The sequence below is a fragment of the Bufo bufo genome, chromosome 1 (assembly GCF_905171765.1).
Source record: "Bufo bufo chromosome 1, aBufBuf1.1, whole genome shotgun sequence".
Lineage (NCBI taxonomy): Eukaryota > Metazoa > Chordata > Amphibia > Anura > Bufonidae > Bufo > Bufo bufo.
Window position 1 is genome coordinate 323,663,333 of NC_053389.1, and position 22,608 is coordinate 323,685,940.

Consider the following 22,608-nt stretch of genomic DNA (forward strand, 5'->3'; position numbering starts at 1 on the left):
GTTCAACTGAGGTGGTAGATTATGTGACATTTTAATAGAGCATGTTGTTACGGACGCAGCAATACCTAATATGTCTGTTTTTTAATTAATTTATTTTTTTAAACACAATTTTATGGTGAGGGACCTTTTTTATTACTTTTTTACTTATAAAAAACAACAACTTTTTTTCATTTTCTTTTTACTTTTTATATTTGTCCCACTATGGGACTTCACCTTTTCAGGGTTTGATCCCTGTTTCAATTCAGTACAATTCATTATGTATTGTACTAAATTGAACTGTCAGCATCATACTCAGTAAGACGCTGACAGTTGCCTAGGAGACCTAGCCTGTAGGCTGGATCTCCTGGGCTTCCATAGCCGGCAGGCTCCGTTGCCTGTGTAAGGCATCAGAGCTACCATGGCAACCATCGGCCCCTGTCACCGCAGTGCGGGTGGCTGATGGAGTCAGAGGGAGCCCACTCCCTCTGCAAATCCCACATGTGCCTTGGTCAGTGCTGACCGTGGCATGTGAAAGGGTTAATCCTCTGGCATCGTCGTATACAGCAATGCCAGCAGATGCAGCAGGGGTCGAGCTATCATTAACAGCTAGGCCCGTGCTGCTGATCTGCCGGGTGCAGCTCCTAAACAAACAATTAACAGACTGGTACAGAGGGGTAGAGGACCCTGCCCGCAAAAGCTTACAATCTACAAGCCTATACAGACTTTACACTATAATTCACACAAATAATGCTTTTACAGTATTTTAAACTACACTGAGGTATAATAACATTAACAACACCAAGCAGGATAGTATGATATAACATAATAAACATTTATAGTATTCTGGAGAAAGAATTCAGTTTATGAAATACATTGCATTGTATTTTTCTCTATTTTTTATTTTTTTCATTTTCCTTTTCATTTAAGCCTTTTTTTCACTATCTTGGTGTGCCTTGAATTGACAAGCCTCTATTATAAGCACATATTGAATAGAGTAGCTATTTCAAATAAATACAATATGATGAGCACAGAAAACCAGTCTGGATTTAAACTATTCATTTATAGGGCAAACATGAATAATATGTCTGCCTAACATAGCTAATCCCATCAAATTTCAGTTGTACAAGACAATGCCTGTGCAATGACTGCAGCATTACAAAAGCAGTGCTTACAGCAAGCTTCAACTGCAATTTTCCCTGCCATTGTGTTCAGCAATTAACTATTGACAAAAAATATATGTTCATTTTGTGAACAGGCTGAAAAATGACATTTTATATATGCTCTTTTGGTGAACGGGCTGATTTACGAAATTAAATATGAATTCAGCTAAAAACCTTGAAAAGTAAAGAAAGCATATTTCTAACAGGAAGCAAAGGAAGAGCAAGGCAAATCAATGGTGATTCACAGAGAGAACTTTTTCTTTGCAGGTCATTAACGTAAATGTGTTACAGGACATTGTTATTTCTGCAGTATTATGTTCTATTCTCATCCCATGTGTTAATATTTTCAGGTTCATTCAGCAGGTAGGTTACTCTTTTATATAATGAACAAATGACCTGATGTTGTGCAGACTTGTTCAGATATCAGGGTAAATTAATGTGTAATACCATTAATTATGGAATGTATTTTACAGGAAATGAATGCTATCCAGTCCTCACAATTTATTTTCTTTTATTTTTTTAAATTGTTTTTGTTAGATATATTTAAGTGTTTTTCTTTGTATAAAGCAAACTTAGGGTTTCTTATTTGGACTGTGAATGTCAATCTTCACATGTAGGAAGAATGGAAGTACCTAGACAGCCTTTATCCAGTGAATATGCCATAAATGTCTAAGATCGAAATACCCATTTAAAGGGTTTTGAACAATATTTAAAAAATAGTATTTTTTTTTTCTCAGAAACACATTTGTCCATGGGCTGTTTGGTACAGATGGCTCAATTCCTCCAGATCAATTGTGGATCATAGTGTATGCATTTATAACTTATGGAAGTAAAAGAGCAGGAATATAATGTTATATTTGTACTGCTAACCCCTGGACGACCTCCATTGTACATGTATGGCAGAAGTTGTCACTTTAAGGATTGTGCCCAATCACAAGGACAGCGGATGCAATAGTCAGAAGGTTTCTGCTGTTTCAAACAGCAGAGGTCCAAGGCTAATGTCTGTGATCGCAGACATTTAATCCCTCAGGTGCTGTGGTCAAATGTAACCACGGCATCTGAGTGGTAAACATGGGGGAGCCGCATGCTCCTGCACTTGCAACAGCCTCCCCCAGCTGAGATTAGGGAAGTTGTTAAATTACCATGATAGATATAGCCTCAAGCTATCCGACCTATCACTGGTATATTCTAATACAAGCCTGCAGGTGGCAGCACTGCATTGGAATATAGTAAATGCTGCATTCTAAGGCATTCTAGTCTAATGATTGCTGGTTATAGTCACCTAGGATGACTTACAAAAAGTTTAAAAAATATCAAAAAAATAAAAATCACCACCATTGCAGTTTCAAAAAACACCCATACTATTAAAATATTAAAATATTTATCACATACAGTGAATGATGTCATGTAAAAAGAATTTAAAATGGATAAATTGACCTTTCTTGTCACTGCACATCCCCCAAAAAATTCCACTCCAAAATCATCAAGCCGATTTCACTGTTGTCTAAAGTCCTTTCCTCTGATTACACTGCTATGGCAGAGAAACATGTTGGGTGGACAATAGCACTTATCAACTGCTATTTTAATAGCACTACGTCCTAATGCTAAATAATCAACTAGGGCTCTGGAGCCTAGTTGTTAGACAGAATATGTAGCATACATAGATAGTGAGCCTACCAACAGAGATCCCAGATTCACATACAGAAAGAGACTGGTTAATTGAGCGCCACTGACTCGTATACAAATAGAACGCAGATGAAAATATGGTTTTAATGCACTTCGTGCTCTTTTTCATTTTTCTTTTTTTCTTCTGTTCATTAGGGTTTTCTTTTATTTTCTTTATTTTAATATAATCCAATAAAAGTTAAGTTTTTTTAGGGTTTATTAGAGGGAGACTAGTAAAATATCAGGTGAAGTCCTGTATGATGCTCTGTCTCCATGGACTATTTATTTCTGCAAAGTTGTGTTAAAAGTTAGTGACCATTTAAGTTAAAAAAAAAAAAGTGTTGCACTAAGTTTTAGTCTGCAATCTTCTTTCAATTTTCTGACCCGTGAGTAGAGATAAATTAAATGATTTAAAAGTAATTGAATGTATCTCAAATTTCCCTAAAATTCGTATTCCAAACAAATTTGTTGTGATTTAAAGGAATCTCTCAAAATGGCAGCCACCATTTCGTAGGTCAGAAGACAGAGAAGAAGGCTACCAAAAAGGATAATCCGTGGATCACATTTTAATTTAAAAATTTAATCCAACAGTGTAGTTTTGTTTTAGACAGGCTTTTTGTTACCTTCAGCAAATATCAGTTTATCCACGCCTATACAGATGTGGCCACCATTATTTTGACTGGCTTAACGCGTTAACACAACAGAAACACAATAATATGATACAATCATGTTAAAATGACCACCATCCTGGTAAGGCTGGTGTCAAAATAACACTGGCTATTCAGATATCTGTCAATGTCACTTTGACATTTCTAATGGTATCTTGGCATTGAATAGCTTGAAAGGGGTTAGACACATTCCTAAAACTCAGTGTCATCCACAACTTTCAGAGCAATATGAGTAGTTTTGATTCAGGCTGACTTTATTTGCACCCAAATCAACTCTGCTGACTGATTTGTCAGAATCAAATTTCAAGAAGTTCACTCATCTCTATACTTAATATGTAGTCCACTCCCTGCTTCCAATTTCAGACTTTTCTAATGTGAACATGTCCCTCCGAGTAATATATGCTGGATCTGTCTGTCCAGGAGGCAGCTGCCTTCCTCCTGTAAGCTACAGTACTTTGTGTGTGATTCCCTCCCAATATACAGCCTTTATGAGCAATTCTCCATGGATTCTCTCCCCACACATCTGTTGTGTAAAATCCCCTGTTTTTTTTTAACATGCAGAGTAGGAGGTGAGCAGAGATAGCTGTCATCTGTCATAAACAGGATCTGATGGATAATGCTTTAATGGATTCATGTTAGATTATGCAGCACCAGCAGCTCTTTGAAGGACTTACAAATACTCTGCAGAATTATAATGATAGAATAGAAAGTTGCTTAATATTAAGGAAATATATTATATTAAGAAAACAATTGAAACAAAAATGTGCAGAGTTTTTAATAGCTTTTAATGCCCGGTAATACTTTATAAAATAATATACAAAGCATTTGGAAAGTCTACAAACTAGAGAAGAGAGAATCAATTTTACCAATTCAAATTTATTCCAATTTTTTGTAATTTGTTTAAGGTGACTCACAGTGAGAACCACACTTAATACTTCACTGGAAAAGAAAAATGACAGTCTCAAGAGAAAAACTGTTCTGGTTATCCCAGTAGACACTTTTGGGGTCTTAGGGTGCTCTTTATCATTAGGAAGACAACCTAGTATGTATGAGGAGTATTGTAGTCAAGCCAATAGTGTTCTATGTTTATGGGAAATAATATATGCCATTTAGCCCATCTTGTCTTGTTATCTTTTGGAAGAAAAGCTAATTCGAAAATCTTTCCAAAAAACTAAAAGCTATGCAAATTAACTTTCCTGTAAAAACATTGATTGCTTGAACAGGTCGAGGCTACCACCAGGTGAAATCTTATTATGAAAAAGCGCTAATTGAACAGTTTGAAGCTACCACCGGAGGGAAATCTGATGGTAGTGTAGGAGGAAAGAAACTTGCCCTGATTGGTTCAGAGGCTGATAGGAAGTCCAATCAGCCAATCAGGTGGCAGTTTTCATCCAGGTCCTTCTGTTCAGATACTATTCTGTTCTCAGTTGTGGATGTGTTGTGACTGTGTCTGAGAAACAACAATTGTCGATACAAGCTAGTTACTAGGGACACTATAGGAGCCTTATAGAGAGAAAATATTGAGATGAAATTGGGTAAATTTTAGAGTTTTATCAAGGAAAGCATAAAGAGTAAAGGACTCATACAACTTGATGGCAAAATTTTCATAAAAAAATCCTGAAAGACTCTCATATTTTTCTGTATGAACAACCAGCTTTTTTTTTGTAAAAAAATAATTTCTACAGTTCATAGGATTATTGCCATTAACCCAGTAGCATACATTCTGCTGCAAACACTGAACAATTGCCCATTTTTGTTTCTAAAAACCATGCCGTTCATTATTAGTGAATGTGTACCATGCTGCAATAACAACCTTCATGCACCATTTAACCATTAAAACATTATATTGCTTCAAGATCCAGTGCATTATTACTGAATATCACTGAATATCAGTATAACTGCAATATCAGTTTTTATATACAAGTTAACCATTAACGCATTGTATTGTGGAAAGATTACAGTGCATTATTGCCGAACGTGTTGTGCTGCAATAACAATATTTATAACCAGTAATTCATTAACACATTGTATGGCATCAAGATTACAGTGCCTTATTACTGAAAGGATTGTTTTCTAATCACTATATTAATATAGAAATTTAATTATATTACCATTGTAATTTGTCAATAATAGTGTGTAGTGTCTTTGTAAAAGGGGAGGGACATTTTATTGCACCTCTGTCTTTAATTTACAGAAAAAAAAACAGTTGTCTGGTAAATGGAAGAGTGCAAAACGAAAGATCCATGGCTCATCATCCAAGAATCAAAATGTGGCTAGTAGTGCGAACAGAAGTAGCAGCACAAACTGTGTGGCAAGTAGTAGCCCTCCATGCCTTGGAGCCATAGGTCACAGCATTCCCCCTGCTCCTCCTGGCAGGCCAAGAAAAGTATTTTGCTTGCATCATCTCTGTCTTCACTGCCCCCTTCTATTAGGGTGCTTTCTTTTTCCCTAAAAAGAGGCAACAAAACACCATGCGCTATGGAAGCTATTAAGTATAGTCATCTTGTTGATTATTTGTGCAAGAAGTGTCAGCATTTGGACTGCCATGGTGGTGCCGGTAGGGAAAATGGTAGCAACAGTGGCACTCTGGAAAAATACAGAGCAGGGAATTGGGCCGGGGGCCAAGGAGCCCACCATGCAATATCAAAGTCTGTTGAAAATGGCAGGGGGGTGACTACTATGATGATGATTGTGTGTTGAATAGGACCTAGAAGCCGGAACAGGGTGCTGAGGAGGTGACATCAAAGAAAAATGCTGTTGGCCTTCTCAATAAATAGCAGAGGCAAACATGCATGCAAAACTTCCAAAAGAACTTGCAGGGCCAGATCTGCTTCTATTGTGCTCAGCTCAGGAACTGGTGATGCCACTAATACTGTGTGTGCAGGCTAAGCCCAGTTGCCACTAGATCTCTGCAAGTAACACCCATATGGTGGTTCTACAAGGCTGGCAAAGAAAACTAAAGCCATGTGCAAGAAAAAATTTGGTACCAGGGCTCTACCACAGCACATGATGCAACATCACTGGATCCTGTGGGAAAATAGAACTGGCCAGCATTCTGAATGGAAACAAGTCTGTTCTCCTCCCTGTCTTCCTTGTGGCAGCCAGGCCTCATCCCCAAGCAGTACAGTATCATTTCCATCATCATCAGCTCATTCTTCTCCTGCTCAGACTCCTCCACCTCCTTGTCTTCCACTTCATAATGGAATGTCTGGCCATGAGAAAACAATTTGTGACCAGCAATTAGATTGTGTGCAAGCTGAACTCGTACCTGGTAAAGTTGTTAGGGGTGCAATTGCTGCTGTACTATTTAGTTGTGGTAAATATGGTTTAGTTCTGTGCCTTCACCCAAATTTACTTCTCTTCTATAGTATTACTACTTCTGGCCAGCTCTCCCAAAAAATTGTAGGGTTTTTAAAATGTGCAGTTCTGCGCAAATAAGGAGGCATCACCAGATCCAGTAGCAAAATCAAACTGACCAGCAAACGGAACAAGCCTGACCTCCTTCTCCAGGTCTTCATTGTGGCAGCCAGGCCACATCCACAACCAGTGCAGTGTTCTTGACATTGTCCTCATTAGTTACTTGCTCTCCCTTTCAGACACCTTCTCCGCTGCTCTGTCATTAGTCATGAGTTATATAATGTGTGGCCAGAAAACAACTCCACCTGCTCAGAAATCTGATTTTGAACAAAGAAAAACTGTCATCTGGCCAAGTTGCTGGTGTTGTAGTTGCTGTCGTCCCACTTAGTTGTGGTAATTGTGGCGATGTTTTATTCTGCTGTATGATATTTGTACTCCTGCCCAGCTGTCCAATTTATTTTTAAATGGTTTAAACCCTTAACCTATCATGATATACTTGTATGTCAAGAGCACAAAGAGGTTGTATAAAGCTCCAAACATGGCGGGTGCTGGCTGTATAATATAGCAGAAACCTGTCACCAGTGACCAGGTTCAGAGATGATTTTGATCCCAGTCCATTAACCCTCTGTGGGGTTAGACAGAAGGAGGGGGCTCCCTCTGACTTCTGACTGGAGTCCCTGTGGCAAAATCAAAGGCATCCGATTGGTTGCTAATGACAGACTAGGAACTTGTAAAGGCTGTCTGAAAAGCGGTGCCCAATAGACATCCTGCCAGACAGCTTGTGAAAATCCCATAGACTGCAATAGTACTTTATTGCAGTCTACGGCACAAGCGATCAGAAGGTCACATGTTCAAATCCCCTAAGGCAGGGATGGACAAACTGCGGCTCTCCAGCTGTTGTAAAACTACAACTCCCAATATGCCCAGTCTGCCTACAGCTATCAGCCTACAGCAGGGCATGATGGGATTTGTAGTTTTACAACAGCTGGAGAGCCGCAGTTTGCTCATCACTGCCCCAAGGGAATTAAAAAGAACAAATATAAAAAGGTTTTAAAAAAATAAACTAAAATATAAAAAAAATCTAATCATCCCCTTTCTTAATTGGTATTACCATGTTCAAAACTTTCCAAACTATTAAAATATAACAATATTCATTTTATAACATAACAATATAAGTCCTAGGAGTGTCATATACCAATTTTCAGGGAAATTAGAGCACATTTTATTAATGTAGAATCAATTTGACCATGCATTAAATTTTTTCAATATTTACCGTGTGTGGTGAACCAGAAAGAAAATTGCCAATTTGATGTTTTTGGGTCATGTTGACCCCCTCCCCCCACCAAAAAAAAAAAAGATCAAATAGTCTTTTGTACCTCAAAATTATACCATTAAAAACTAAGTCTTAGGAGACCTTAAAGTGTCATATATCAATTTTCTATTTTTTTTAGCACATTCGATTAGTTCAGCCACAATATTATATATATTTTTTTTATTAAACGAATCAGACACAAAAGAAATTCACTCATTTCTAAGTTTGCTCATATAGGCAATGCCTGTCTTTATTTGGTATTAGGACATATGAATATCATAACGGAGACCCCATCTCATCTGAATGGCTACCATGTACATAAATACTTCTACCACCATATATTGACTGGACGGCCATGGCAAACTGAGATGTTTGCCGGAGGTGCTGGATGCATTATCCCAATTTGCCAAATGTAGCATTTTATTTTGTGTAGATTTTACTTCTATGAGAAAAACTTTTTACATTTCAAAGTTACTGTTACACAATTTTTTTTTAAAGAAATATAATTTACCTAAATTTGCATTCAAACATATAAAAATATGCTGAATGTCTTTGTTCTGGGACAGATCCATTTATTGTCTGTGAAAAAAATCAAGCTATGTTAAGAGTTTGCTAGATCACTTTGTGTTGAAAAATGTATGTTTTCTTTTGGTATGCAATCATCCTCAAAGGTATTGAAGCATCGGCTGACATCTCACCAAGTGACTATATCATAACGACATCTGATATTTGGCACTACATTATAGCAAGAAAACAGGGTTGGGCAGTGTTCAATATTTTGTTTTAAGATAATCTGTCACCAGGAAATTCTAAGTTAAAACAAACACTTTTAGAACTCGTTCATCTGAATGCTATGATGTATTTTACTTACTGATTTATTCTGGGGAAAAAATTATATTAATATGAATGCAAATGATCATTTCAGTACACTGAGGACGGGCTTCAGCCACTCTTTGAACGCTTACTCCTCCTGCTTCCGCTGCCAGCCCTTCCCAATCCATCATGAATGACAGTGCCAGGCAAGATGACCATGAAGGAACCTAGCCTTCTCAATCAAGAAGGAGAGGGAGAGGTTGGCAGAGGAAAGTTTAGAAGTAAAGGTGCACAGTGGCTTGGGCTGGCCCTCTATGCACTTAAAGGGGTTGTATCAGCTCAGACTTTGATGGCATATCACTAGAATATGCTATCAATGTCAGATAGGTCCTGGTATATATTTCCAGCAGTCCCAAAGAAGGTACTGGAGCAGTGTCTATGCTTGCCAGGTGTGCCAAGCTTGGCTATTTTCAGAACTCCCAATGAATTGAATGAAGAGCATGATGTGTATGCGCAATGCACTCTCCTTCACACTTGAAGGCCCGTTCTGGAGATATGTGTGGGTCCCGGAGATGGAACCTAAATCAATCTAACATTGTGGCATATTCTAGTGATATGTCAACAATGTATTAGATTAGACAACCCCTTTAAATGCAAATTTGCATATGGATTAAAAGTACTTTTTCTCCAGAATGAAGGATCGCTTTGTCAAAAGTACCATATCATTACTGTATATTCTAAAAAAATTAACTACAAGGTATTGTGTCTGGTTTAAAAGTGAATTTCCAGGTGACAGACTGCCTTTAAAATGTGTTTCCATATTTTAGGTATATTTATGTAAATATAAAATATGTATATTTTTTCCTTTTACATTGCTGTTATCGATTTTCACATTTCACTTATTGTAGCAAATATTCAATTACCCCAAAGTGCCACCCAACAGGAAATGAAAAACTACACAGTTACCCCAAAAATCAATGGACTATCCATGGACTTGATTAATCCTCTTTCTGCTTTGGGTGACACACAAGAGCTCTGAATGGTAAAATCTCAGAATTAGATTAGTAGGTTAGTTTAAAATTGATTTGATGAATCAGACTGCATATTTAAGGTTTTATAATTTTCTTCTCTTAGTTTCCCTTTACACTGCGTGCAGAATTATTAGGCAAATGAGTATTTTGACCACATTATCCTCTTTATGCATGTTGTCTTACTCCAAGCTGTATAGGCTCGAAAGGCTACTACCAATTAAGCATATTAGGTGATGTGCATCTCTGTAATGAGAAGGGGTGTGGTCTAATGACATCAACACCCTATATTAGGTGTGCATAATTATTAGGCAACTTCCTTTCCTTTGGCAAAATGGGTCAAAAGAAGGATTTGACAGGCTCAGAAAAGTCAAAAATAGTGAGATATCTTGCAGAGGGATGCAGCACTCTTAAAATTGCAAAGCTTCTGAAACGTGATCATCGAACAATCAAGCGTTTCATTCAAAATAGTCAACAGGGTTGCAAGAAGCATGTGGAAAAACCAAGGCGCAAAATAACTGCCCATGAACTGAGAAAAGTCAAGCGTGCAGCTGCCAAGATGCCACTTGCCACCAGTTTGGCCATATTTCAGAGCTGCAACATCACTGGAGTGCCCAAAAGCACAAGGTGTGCAATACTCAGAGACATGGCCAAGGTAAGAAAGGCTGAAAGACGACCACCACTGAAAAAGACACACAAGCTGAAACGTCAAGACTGGGCCAAGAAATATCTCAAGACTGATTTTTCTAAGGTTTTATGGACTGATGAAATGAGAGTGAGTCTTGATGGGCCAGATGGATGGGCCCGTGGCTGGATTGGTAAAGGGCAGAGAGCTCCAGTCCGACTCAGACGCCAGCAAGGTGGAGGTGGAGTACTGTTTGGGCTGGTATCATCAAAGATGAGCTTGTAGGGCCTTTCGGGTTGAGGATGGAGTCAAGCTCAACTCCCAGTCCTACTGCCAGTTTCTGGAAGACACCTTCTTCAAGCAGTGGTACAGGAAGAAGTCTGCATCCTTCAAGAAAAACATGATTTTCATGCAGGACAATGCTCCATCACACGCGTCCAAGTACTCCACAGCGTGGCTGGCAAGAAAGGGTATAAAAGAAGAAAATCTAATGACATGGCCTCCTTGTTCACCTGATCTGAACCCCATTGAGAACCTGTGGTCCATCATCAAATGTGAGATTTACAAGGAGGGAAAACAGTACACCTCTCTGAACAGTGTCTGGGAGGCTGTGGTTGCTGCTGCACGCAATGTTGATGGTGAACAGATCAAAACACTGACAGAATCCATGGATGGCAGGCTTTTGAGTGTCCTTGCAAAGAAAGGTGGCTATATTGGTCACTGATTTGTTTTTGTTTTGTTTTTGAATGTCAGAAATGTATATTTGTGAATGTTGAGATGTTATATTGGTTTCACTGGTAAAAATAAATAATTGAAATGGGTATATATTTGTTTTTTGTTAAGTTGCCTAATAATTATGCACAGTAATAGTCACCTGCACACACAGATATCCCCCTAAAATAGCTAAAGCTAAAAACAAACTAAAAACTACTTCCAAAAATATTCAGCTTTGATATTAATGAGTTTTTTGGGTTCATTGAGAACATGGTTGTTGTTCAATAATAAAATGAATCCTCAAAAATACAACTTGCCTAATAATTCTGCACTCCCTGTAAAGGGGTCTTGTCAATTTCCAAATCTGTTTCAATGTAAGCATACCACCATGTTCATATGTAACATAAACATACCTTTCTTGTGAAAGTCTGATCCTCTAATCCTGAGAAATGTCTCCTATCATTTTTATGCAAATAAGGCTTTTAGTGCACTGTGGGTAGGGCTTCTCCATTAAAGGAGTTTTCCGAGATTTAGATACTGATAACCTATCCTCACGATAGGTCACCAGTATCTGATTGGTGACAGATTGGTCCAACACCCCTGACCCTCACATTATATAGCGCCGCACATTGTATAGTGACTGTGCTTGGTATAGTGCTCAGTTCCATTCACTTCTATAGGACTGGGCGCGATACCAAGCACAGCCACTATACAATGTACGGCACTGTGCTTGTTAAGCTGCAGGAAGGCCACAGCGCTCACAAGAGCCCCGGTGCCTTTTCAAACAGCTGATCAGTGGGTGTCTCAGAAAACCCCTTTAAGTGAACCTGCCTTCCCCTGTATCATTGCTACAGGTTCTGAAATCTCAGGGACTGTCAATCAATCAAGAAGGGAAGGTGCTGGACAGCTTTACTGGAAGAGAAATAGTGTGTTAAATGCAATGTCTCTACCCACAATGTACTGAAAATTTTATTTGCATAAAAAGAGGACAAAAAATATTTTTTTCAGGATACTTTTTCAAAATAAAAATGTGATTATTTTTCGGGACTCCCGGGACTCCCACTCTAGGATTTTAAAGGTGACATATAGTACTCCCTTTAAAATAAACACATCAGGACAGATGTAAGCAGTTTAAAGATATACCAAAGTTATCAAAGTGGCTCATTCTGGATGACAAACAAATTTGTCTAATTTTACACCAACTATTAGTTGGCTTACTTTGCCTCCAAATTCGGGGCATCCTTTCCCATGAAGCTTCTAAACCACGTCCAATGTTAACATAAGGGCAGAGTGTCTAAAACACTCTGGCATACTTATCTTAGAAAATTCCCCCCTATGTACAATAGGCACAGTACAGGGAGTGCAGAATTATTAGGCAAGTTGTATTTTTGAGGATTAATTTTATTATTGAACAACAACCATGTTCTCAATGAACCCAAAAAACTCATTAATATCAAAGCTGAATATTTTTGGAAGTAGTTTTTAGTTTGTTTTTAGTTTTAGCTATTTTAGGGGGATATCTGTGTGTGCAGGTGACTATTACTGTGCATAATTATTAGGCAACTTAACAAAAAACAAATATATAACCATTTCAATTATTTTTACCAGTGAAACCAATATAACATCTCAACATTCACAAATATACATTTCGGACATTCAAAAACAAAACAAAAACAAATCAGTGACCAATATAGCCACCTTTCTTTGCAAGGACACTCAAAAGCCTGCCATCCATGGATTCTGTCAGTGTTTTGATCTGTTCACCATCAACATTGCGTGCAGCAGCAACCACAGCCTCCCAGACACTGTTCAGAGAGGTGTACTGTTTTCCCTCCTTGTAAATCTCACATTTGATGATGGACCACAGGTTCTCAATGGGGTTCAGATCAGGTGAACAAGGAGGCCATGTCATTAGATTTTCTTCTTTTATACCCTTTCTTGCCAGCCACGCTGTGGAGTACTTGGACGCGTGTGATGGAGCATTGTCCTGCATGAAAATCATGTTTTACTTGAAGGATGCAGACTTCCTGTACCACTGCTTGAAGAAGGTGTCTTCCAGAAACTGGCAGTAGGACTGGGAGTTGAGCTTGACTCCATCCTCAACCCGAAAAGGCCCTACAAGCTCATCTTTGATGATACCAGCCCAAACCAGTACTCCACCTCCACCTTGCTGGCGTCTGAGTCGGACTGGAGCTCTCTGCCCTTTACCAATCCAGCCACGGGCCCATCCATCTGGCCCATCAAGACTCACTCTCATTTCATCAGTCCATAAAACCTTAGAAAAATCAATCTTGAGATATTTCTTGGCCCAGTCTTGACGTTTCAGCTTGTGTGTCTTGTTCAAACTGGTGGCAAGTGGCATCTTGGCAGCTGCACGCTTGACTTTTCTCAGTTCATGGGCAGTTATTTTGCGCCTTGATTTTTCCACACGCTTCTTGCGACCCTGTTGACTATTTTGAATGAAACGCTTGATTGTTCGATGATCACGCTTCAGAAGCTTTGCAATTTTAAGAGTGCTGCATCCCTCTGCAAGATATCTCACTATTTTTGACTTTTCTGAGCCTGTCAAGTCCTTCTTTTGACCCTTTTTGCCAAAGGAAAGGAAGTTGCCTAATAATTATGCACACCTAATATAGGGTGTTGATGTCATTAGACCACACCCCTTCTCATTACAGAGATGCACATCACCTAATATGCTTAATTGGTAGTAGGCTTTCGAGCCTATACAGCTTGGAGTAAGACAACATGCATAAAGAGGATGATGTGGTCAAAATACTCATTTGCCTAATAATTCTGCACTCCCTGTATATAAAAATTATATGGCCATTTTTAAAGGTTCACTTAGATAATGCATCCCAAGTGAATTTACTTCAATCATGTTCATTCATTCAGTCTCCTAGTTTAAAATGCATGCTACCGCACATCTCTACAGTAACATGGTAGCATAGAGGAGACATCTCTTTCCTCTCAGCTTGGTAGAAGTTGAAAGCTGAAGTGTAAAGTCAGAAGGGATTATATTATCAGCTGCCAGAGGGAGAAGAAGACTGATTCTGTCCAGAACCCATCCCCAAAAGCACAGATTCGGAGTAGTCAACACATATAAGAAAACAATTATGAAAAAGGTGTTTTATGCTACAAAACACAGCAAAGTACTTTAAAATAGAGACAATATTCCCTTAATCAATTTATGATAATATATGTATGATATAGTAGCGTTTTGATCATTCAAATAAATATTGAATGACTTTCATCAAAACTTGTGTCTTTTAGTAGAGGTTGAGAATAAATAATCAATAATCCATTAGGCTCTAAACCATTATCTATCCTCAAGCCAAACCAATTAACCCAGATGTTCCAACTCAAAATTCATGATATGAATATTAAGAAGAGCCAGCACTATGGCTGTGACCAGGGGTTGAAGGCTGAGAGTAATCTGCAGAGTGAATCCCATGCAATAGTACAAGGAATGTTATACTGCTTTGTGCTGGGTTCTGGATTTTCTAGCTTTTCCCCCAAATGGATTATTCTGAGGGGAAAAAATAACTCATGTTTTTTTTTTTTATAGTGTGTATGTATATACAGTACAGACCAAAAGTTTGGACACACCTTCTCATTCAAAGAGTTTTCTTTATTTTCATGACTATGAAAATTGTAGATTCACACTGAAGGCATCAAAACTATGAATTAACACATATGGAATTATATACATAACAAACAAGTGTGAAACAAATGAAAATATGTCATATTCTAGGTTCTTCAAAGTAACCACCTTTTGCTTTGATTACTGCTTTGCGCACTCTCGGTATTCTCTTGATGAGCTTCAAGAGATAGTCCCCTGAAATGGTTTTCACTTCATAGGTGTGCCCTGTCAGGTTTAATAAGTGGGATTTCTTGCCTTATAAATGGGGTTGGGACCATTAGTGGTGTTGAGGAGAAGTCAGGTGGATACACAGCTGATAGTCCTACTGAATAGACTGTTAGAATTGGTATTATGGCAAGAAAAAAGCAGCTAAGTAAAGAAAAACCAGTGGCCATCATTACTTTAAGAAATGAAGGTCAGTCAGTCAGTCGAAAAATTGGGAAAACTTTGAAAGTAAGGGCTATTTGACCATGAAGGAGAGTGATGGGGTGCTGCGCCAGATGACCTGGCCTCCACAGTCACCGGACCTGAACCCAATCAAGATGGTTTGGGGTGAGCTGGACCGCAGAGTGAAGGCAAAAGGGCCAACAAGTGCTAAGCATCTCTGGGAACTCCTTCAAGACTGTTGGAAGACCATTTCAGGTGACTACCTCTTGAAGCTCATCAAGAGAATGCCAAGAGTGTGCAAAGCAGTAATCAAAGCAAAAGGTGGCTACTTTGAAGAACCTAGAATATGACACATTTTCAGTTGTTTCACACTTGTTTGTTATGTATATAATTCCACATGTGTTAATTCATAGTTTTGATGCCTTCATAGTCATGAAAATAAAGAAAACTCTTTGAATGAGAAGGTGTGTCCAAACTTTTGGTCTGTACTGTATATATATGAGTATAATATTTAGCGACTGCCCTATCTAGCTGTTTTCATAGACACATAGATATATGGTAGTTCACCTGATTAAAACACTTTTTCTTTTGATGATGGTTATGGATCCAAACGGAGGACAAAAAAAAAAAAGACATGCAGACCAAACACAAATTCACCACGGATACTGACCACTGACTATCTTGTCATGTATGTCATCACAGACATGTGAAAGAGACTTAACTGAATTTTAGAAAGTGCTGCAAGCTGAGTTATTTAAGTATTTTTTTTCTTTTTGAAATTTAAAGTCACTTTAACAAATTTATTTAAATTATTTGAGAAAACCAACAGCAGTGAATAGTACAGAGAACTGAGAGCTTCCTTTCTGCAATATTACTGGAATTCAGGTGAGGAACAGTAATAGCACCATAAATCCAAAGATACCTTGAAAGTGTTACCTCAGTGAAGGTAAAGAGCAGCACTTATCGCTGATTAGCGGCCCTGACACATGATGGAACAACAAAATGATGATGTGTTGTACAAGAGTGATAATTTCTATGGACATTTGCAACTCAGTTGTTAAAACTATGTACACTGTTGGGATGTACTGCTGATATTAGCTGACATTGTGTTTTGGTGGGAAACTCATGCTGCTCTATTTGTCAAGTCCTACGGCACAGCCACACATGGTGTATATGCTGCAGATTTTCTGTAGTGGAAATTCTTATAGAGCAGCATTTGGCTTTAGATGCTAAGATATTTTAAATTAAAAACTCATCCACATATATTTTGGAATACATAAAATCTGACCTGTGGACTTTAAATCTTAAGCATATTAATTTATGCTGTTAATTTCTGCAGCAGACTTCAAATGTCAAATCCACAGCAAAATCTTCACCAAAATCTACATGCAACTCATAAATATGTCAAATGTGGCTATACCCCTAAAAGTATTCAGAATTCAAATAAGGCAAAACAAATACACCACAAATGCTCAAAACAAATCACTTTGTAGAAAATACTTCATCAGTATAAGGTTAAATTTTGGTAGGAGATTTATTTAGAGCAGCACTATGTATAATGGTCTTAATTTGCCCTGTGCTAGCAGAAGATGTGACACATTTATTAAGAGGCTACAAATTGTCATGTAAGCCCTTTACTTCCACCTAAACCACTATCCCTAACTACTTAGATGATCAGTCTTAAATGACAGCCCCAACTGGTCAACAGTCCCTAACTTAACAAAGTGCAGGGGCCTAAACAAAAAGAACAAATACTGACTTAGAAAGACAGAACCAGAAGGTAAAACATTAGAGTCAAAACAGGATATAATCACAGAGTCATATAACAGGCAAGGTGAATACCAGGAGATAATGATAGAAATATAATTGGCAGTCAGAGGCAAGATCAAAGTTAAAGCAGAAATCAAGATCCAGGAGTTTCAAAAAGTACAAGCCTGGTGTCCCTGCTCCCTGATAGGCCAACCATTTTCCACAGGGCTTGTTGCCACAGCAATGAAGCATCCCCAGCTGAGCAGCAACAGAGAGGCTTGGCTTACTGCTGAAGCACCGACACCAAAGTATGTACCATAAATTTGTTCCATCTATAGCTGTCCATGTGCAAGAAATAAAATGTATTCCAACCAGTTAAATTGCAATTCAATAATTCAATACTTGTCAAGAGCAAAAAAATCTAAGTGAAGATGCAGTTACTTACAGCTTTCGATTTCTAATGTGCAGTTTTGTTCATCTAGTGGATATCTCCTGAGGTCCATCATGCATGCAGCAGTGGTTGTAATCCTACAAAGACATGCAACATAAATGGTAAATTATTTATTTCAAAGGCAGGGAAATTTATTGCAAATTAAATTTTATTATTATTCAAAGCAAAATAAGGCTACTTTCACGCCAGCATTTTTGCTGGATCCATCACAGATCAGCAAAAATGCTTCCTTTACTGATAATACAACCACTTGCATTCCGTCATGAATTATCTTTAGCATAGCCAAGATGGATCCGTCATTAATACCATTGAAAGTCAATGGGGGACGGATCAGTTTTCTATGGTGTCTGAGAAAACGGATCCGTCCCCATTGACAACATTGTGTGTCAGGATGGATCCATCTTGCTCCGCTCCACATCGCAGACAGAAAAACTCTTGCAGCGTTATTTTGTCTGCGATAGGGACGTAACCAAACGGAATGGAATGCATTTTGGATCATTTTGTTTTGTTCCGTTCAGTTTTGTCCCCATTGACAATGAATGGGGACAAAACAGAACGATTTCCCCCGCTATTGAGATCCTATGACGGATCTCAATAGCGGAAAGGGAAAGCGGAAGTGTGAAAGCAGCTTAACACTTATTATTTCATGATAGTAGCACAGAAAAAGCTAAAGAAAGAAGTTGATGATTATATTGACTGAAAAAGCAATTAGTCAATACAAATGTGTTATATTCGAACAGATCAACAAGATCTAGACTTGACTCTGATTATATGATCATTAGGTGACAAGCAGAGGTAAAACCTTAAAAACAATACAATGATGAATGTTTAAACAAAGAATAAAGTATGTAATATGCTTTTTAGATAGCTCTATATAACAGGCATTTAATAGTGAAAAGACAGATTGCTCTGAGAATGACCGAGAGCACTAACTGTAGTCAACACAAAAGATAATAAGGTCATTCATCGCAGCGCTCATATGCAGATCATTCTAAGTATAGACTTGAAAACATAGACAGCGAGGGTGGAACTACCTCCATAGCATTCATAGTACCTATAAATGTAACCAGACAAGATGGAAGAAAACAAACTAGTGATGAGTGAAGCGAGCTTCAGATCATAGATTCCATTCCATTTTAAAACTTGGATCCAAACTCGACTTTGGTTCTGAGGTACCAGTCGGAACTGAGGCCGAGTTTGGATCTAAGTTTTAAAATGGTTTTCTAGTTTAAAAATCAAATACCGAAGTTATTCACTGAAGTCTTGGGAGACTTCGAGAACAACAGACTTCGCCTTGTCGAAGGCCATACATTTTAATGCTGTACAGAGACAGATCTCTGTACAGCATTAAACCGAAGTTTTGAGCAAAGTGACTTTGGATCTAAGATCCAAAGCTTGCTTTGCTCATCTCTACAAAGAACAGGCACCCAGTATCTCCAGAGCGGTGTCAAATGGCAAATGGGTGTCCCTTACAAATTTACAAATGTGTGTCCCTTCCTTTTAGAGGGGTGCTTGGTTTGGCTGGTATGAAGTAGATTCCATCCTTTTGGAGGAGAGCTAATTTATATACTTTCCTTAATTGAAAAAGCTTAGATACGTTAATAGAAACTGTGTATTTGGATATTTCTTTGCAAGACAAATTGCATTAATCTAGGAATTTAATGCAAAGAAGATTAAAAACAATGATACAACAATCTAACTGAAAAAATAATCATAGAACCCTTAAAAATATACCTTTATTGATATCCTAAAATGACCCTTATTGGTCAATTTAACTACATAATGAGAAACAGAAAAAAAAAAAAAACTTATTCAGATACACAATGGGTCCAGAAGTAGGTATATACGAGGATATAACCATGGGAGGCAAGGTCCTTTCTCTACAAAGGTCCTAGTTAGTCCCCAGCCAAGATGAATGTGTTTTTTTAGGGTGTTTTAGGATGATCTAGGGTAGGCATGGGGACAGAGGATTCCCACCATCAGGGGATGCCTCCGGGCTGAGGACTAACTAGGACCTTTGTAGGGAAAGGACCTTGCCTCCCATGGTTATATCCTTGTATACACCTACTTCTGGACCCATTGTTTTAAGGATATCAATAAAAGTATTTTTTTAAGGGTTCTATGATTTTTTCAGTTAGATTCTTAAGTTTGTCGAGACTATATTTACTTTATCATTGGTGTACCCTTGTGTATCTTTTTTCATCAAAATGATACAACAATCAATTACATCCATTACTATAAATGTTAGGGTGTAACGGTGACTCTTTGAGTCCACCAAATTATTAACATGAAACACATAGAGGGAGATATATCAAAGCAACTAATCAGATTCCAACTTTCATTTTACAGAGTTCCTTTGGAAAATGAAAGATGGAATCTGATTGGTTACTTTGGGCAAATAAGCCAGTTTTGATTTTCACCAGGTTTGATAAATCTCCCCCATAGTGTACAGCTGGCAAATTGGTATTGCCAATAGCAGCTGGATCAATCTGGCACAGTCGAGCACATAAAATTGAGGCACTGATCCTATGAATGAGAAAAGAAAAAATAAGCCCCTGTGGTCATCATACACATGGGGCAAGAAACTTACTGGATTTATTGGAACAATAATAATACAAATCTTTTTAACAAGCCGTGTGTAATAAACTATTATAAAAAATAGAAGCACCAGAAAAAAAATTATTCAAGCACAAATTATGCTTTGCATTTGGAACTGAGTGGACTAGTCTTACAGCAAACACTGCTCCTCCTAATGTATTCATCAATTTCCTGAGAAATTGTCAATGAATACTTGTCATTCTCTGATAGAGCTTTGAGTGCAGTTATATATATTGATACTTTAAAGTTGACACTTTAAAGATGGAAGAGCGGGGCTCCCTTCTGATGGTTGTGGCTGGGCTACAGCACCAATAAGTACTTGGACTCTTTTTGGCCTAATTAGCATATTTATAAAAACTTTTTGGGAGGGATAGAGAACTTTAATTTGGACCTATAAGTATATTTAGAAATGACTATTGCAGAGCTACAGTGCCATACAAGGAGTTAATATGCTCTAGAGTAGGGACAGCTTCCCTTTAAGTGGGAATGGGAACCAGTGCACCTGGACCAGAGCAGTAGGGATCAGGCAAGTTGGAATCTTTCCGTAGGGGCTAGCGGCCTTCTTCACTTAATCCTTAATTAATCCCAAATAAGTCATTTAAGGTCAAAAATGCGGATAAAAACTAAGGAGATTGAAGTTTAAAAGGGTATTTTGATATTAAATTTAAATAGAATATCCATAGGAAGGCTATGTACAAGAGAGGGCCCTATGTAATATCTATAAGTGCTGTCTGTAATGGGTTCAGTCCATATGAATGCTATTTTCGGTCATGAATGTTGTACATGGCTCTCCACTCATGGATTATCAAACATAGGTGAAAGTTACATGAATTTCCACATGCTGATTCTTTGTCCCTTTGGGTAATAAATGGTGTCAGAAGAGTTCCTATGCAATCAACATGCACACTCGGTTGATTGCCACAAGTATATTTATGGGACGGACAACAATTAACATCAGGGTTAACAATGACAAACATCATGACTGTTAAAGTCACCAACAAGATTATTACTGATGTACTATAATTTTTAATAGATGTTTTTAGATGTTTCCCATCAATAAATATTGATTGTAAACATTGAAGTTACATTGATAGATTGCCAGATGTACAATTAACATGAAGAAAATGAAAATCAAATTACTGTACATTTGGTCAGCACATCTAAATACTAAGGTATGCAGCAAAAAAAAATTAAAATGCATTAATGTACATATACATTAGAAACAGTGCGAAGCATTTGCTAAAGTAGACATAAATGATAACCTAGGATTAAATATTAATGCCATATTCTTTATCCATCATCAAAGAATCCAGGATGATCTGTGAAGTCAACAATAACCTGCATCCTTTTTTATAAACATAGAATTAAACCTAGCACTCACTAATTTACAAGATGAAAACTGATTAACTGTGCATAAATTACTTTGATGAATGTTCAATTATTTAGACTGCATGCAATTTAACTCCATGTTAATGCTGCATTAAAAATGCTAACACAACTGAGTGAATCTATTATAACATTTGTAGCAGGTGTTATAAAAGAAAATATTAAAAAAACGCAAGTTGCTCAGAATGTTCCTAGAGAAATGATCTGTTTGTCATTTCAGGTAACTTTACAGAATAAGCTGCCATGTGTAAGCACAAAAGGAATAAGATTGTTTGTGGCCATTATATGACACATATCCTCCAGATTTCCATTTTGTAGTCTCCATCTCTAAATGTTCTTTTTCCCAGAGCTTAGCTCCAGAGTAAGCAGAGTCTAGCTGCTATGATATCTCCCATATACACCTTTCTTTCTTTTATTTCCCCTTCTCTCTCTTTTTTTTCCCACTGCTCCCTTCTCTTCCTCCCCTACCCTCTCTATATGCAGTAATTGTAACATGATCCCTCGGTTAGCCTGTAAGTAGCTAAAGATGATAAAACTATTTTCCTGTAATCATGTATATGTTAACGCTTCTTATATTTGTACTATTCATTTATACAAAAATAATTTAGAGAAATAACGTTGCTGTTGCCGACCCAGATAGTCTGAATTCATTCCTATGCCGCCTGCCCTGACCCATTGCTTTTCTTGACTACGTCTCTGCCTTATCCGCCAGTTCCTGTCTTTGTTGACCCTGCCTGTCTAACCAAGCCTGTACTGTTGGTACCTTTGCAGGTACCTCCTGGTTTGCCTGGACCAGCTGCTACTGACTCTGGGACTTCTCTTGAGGGGTACCTGGCAACTACCCTAACGGCAAAGTCTATCCTCACCATCAGAGGCTCTAGCTAAAACCAGGTAGCTGCTTAGTCACGCCCCTCCAGGGTAAAGCCAGTCTGTAGCACAGTGGATTCACATCCGCTGCCTGTGACAGTGATGAGTATCTGCATATACTGATGGGTCTTTACAGACCCAGGTCAGCTCTGCAGTGAGTCTCGACAGCTTTTTAAGGCCTGTACCTGTACCTTAATATGTGAGCCCCA

General features: G+C 38.0%; 1 protein-coding gene across 2 annotated transcripts in view; it reads right to left on the reverse strand.

The window, feature by feature from the left end:
* The window catches only part of GABRB2 (gamma-aminobutyric acid type A receptor subunit beta2), a 541,152-nt gene that overhangs the window by 172,269 nt on the left and 346,275 nt on the right, over positions 1–22,608 (reverse strand). For both annotated transcript variants that reach the window (XM_040441998.1, XM_040441999.1), the window contains exon 5: positions 17,543–17,625. In XM_040441998.1, the coding sequence (XP_040297932.1) occupies positions 17,543–17,625 (83 nt within the window). The remainder of the gene's footprint in view (positions 1–17,542; positions 17,626–22,608) is intronic.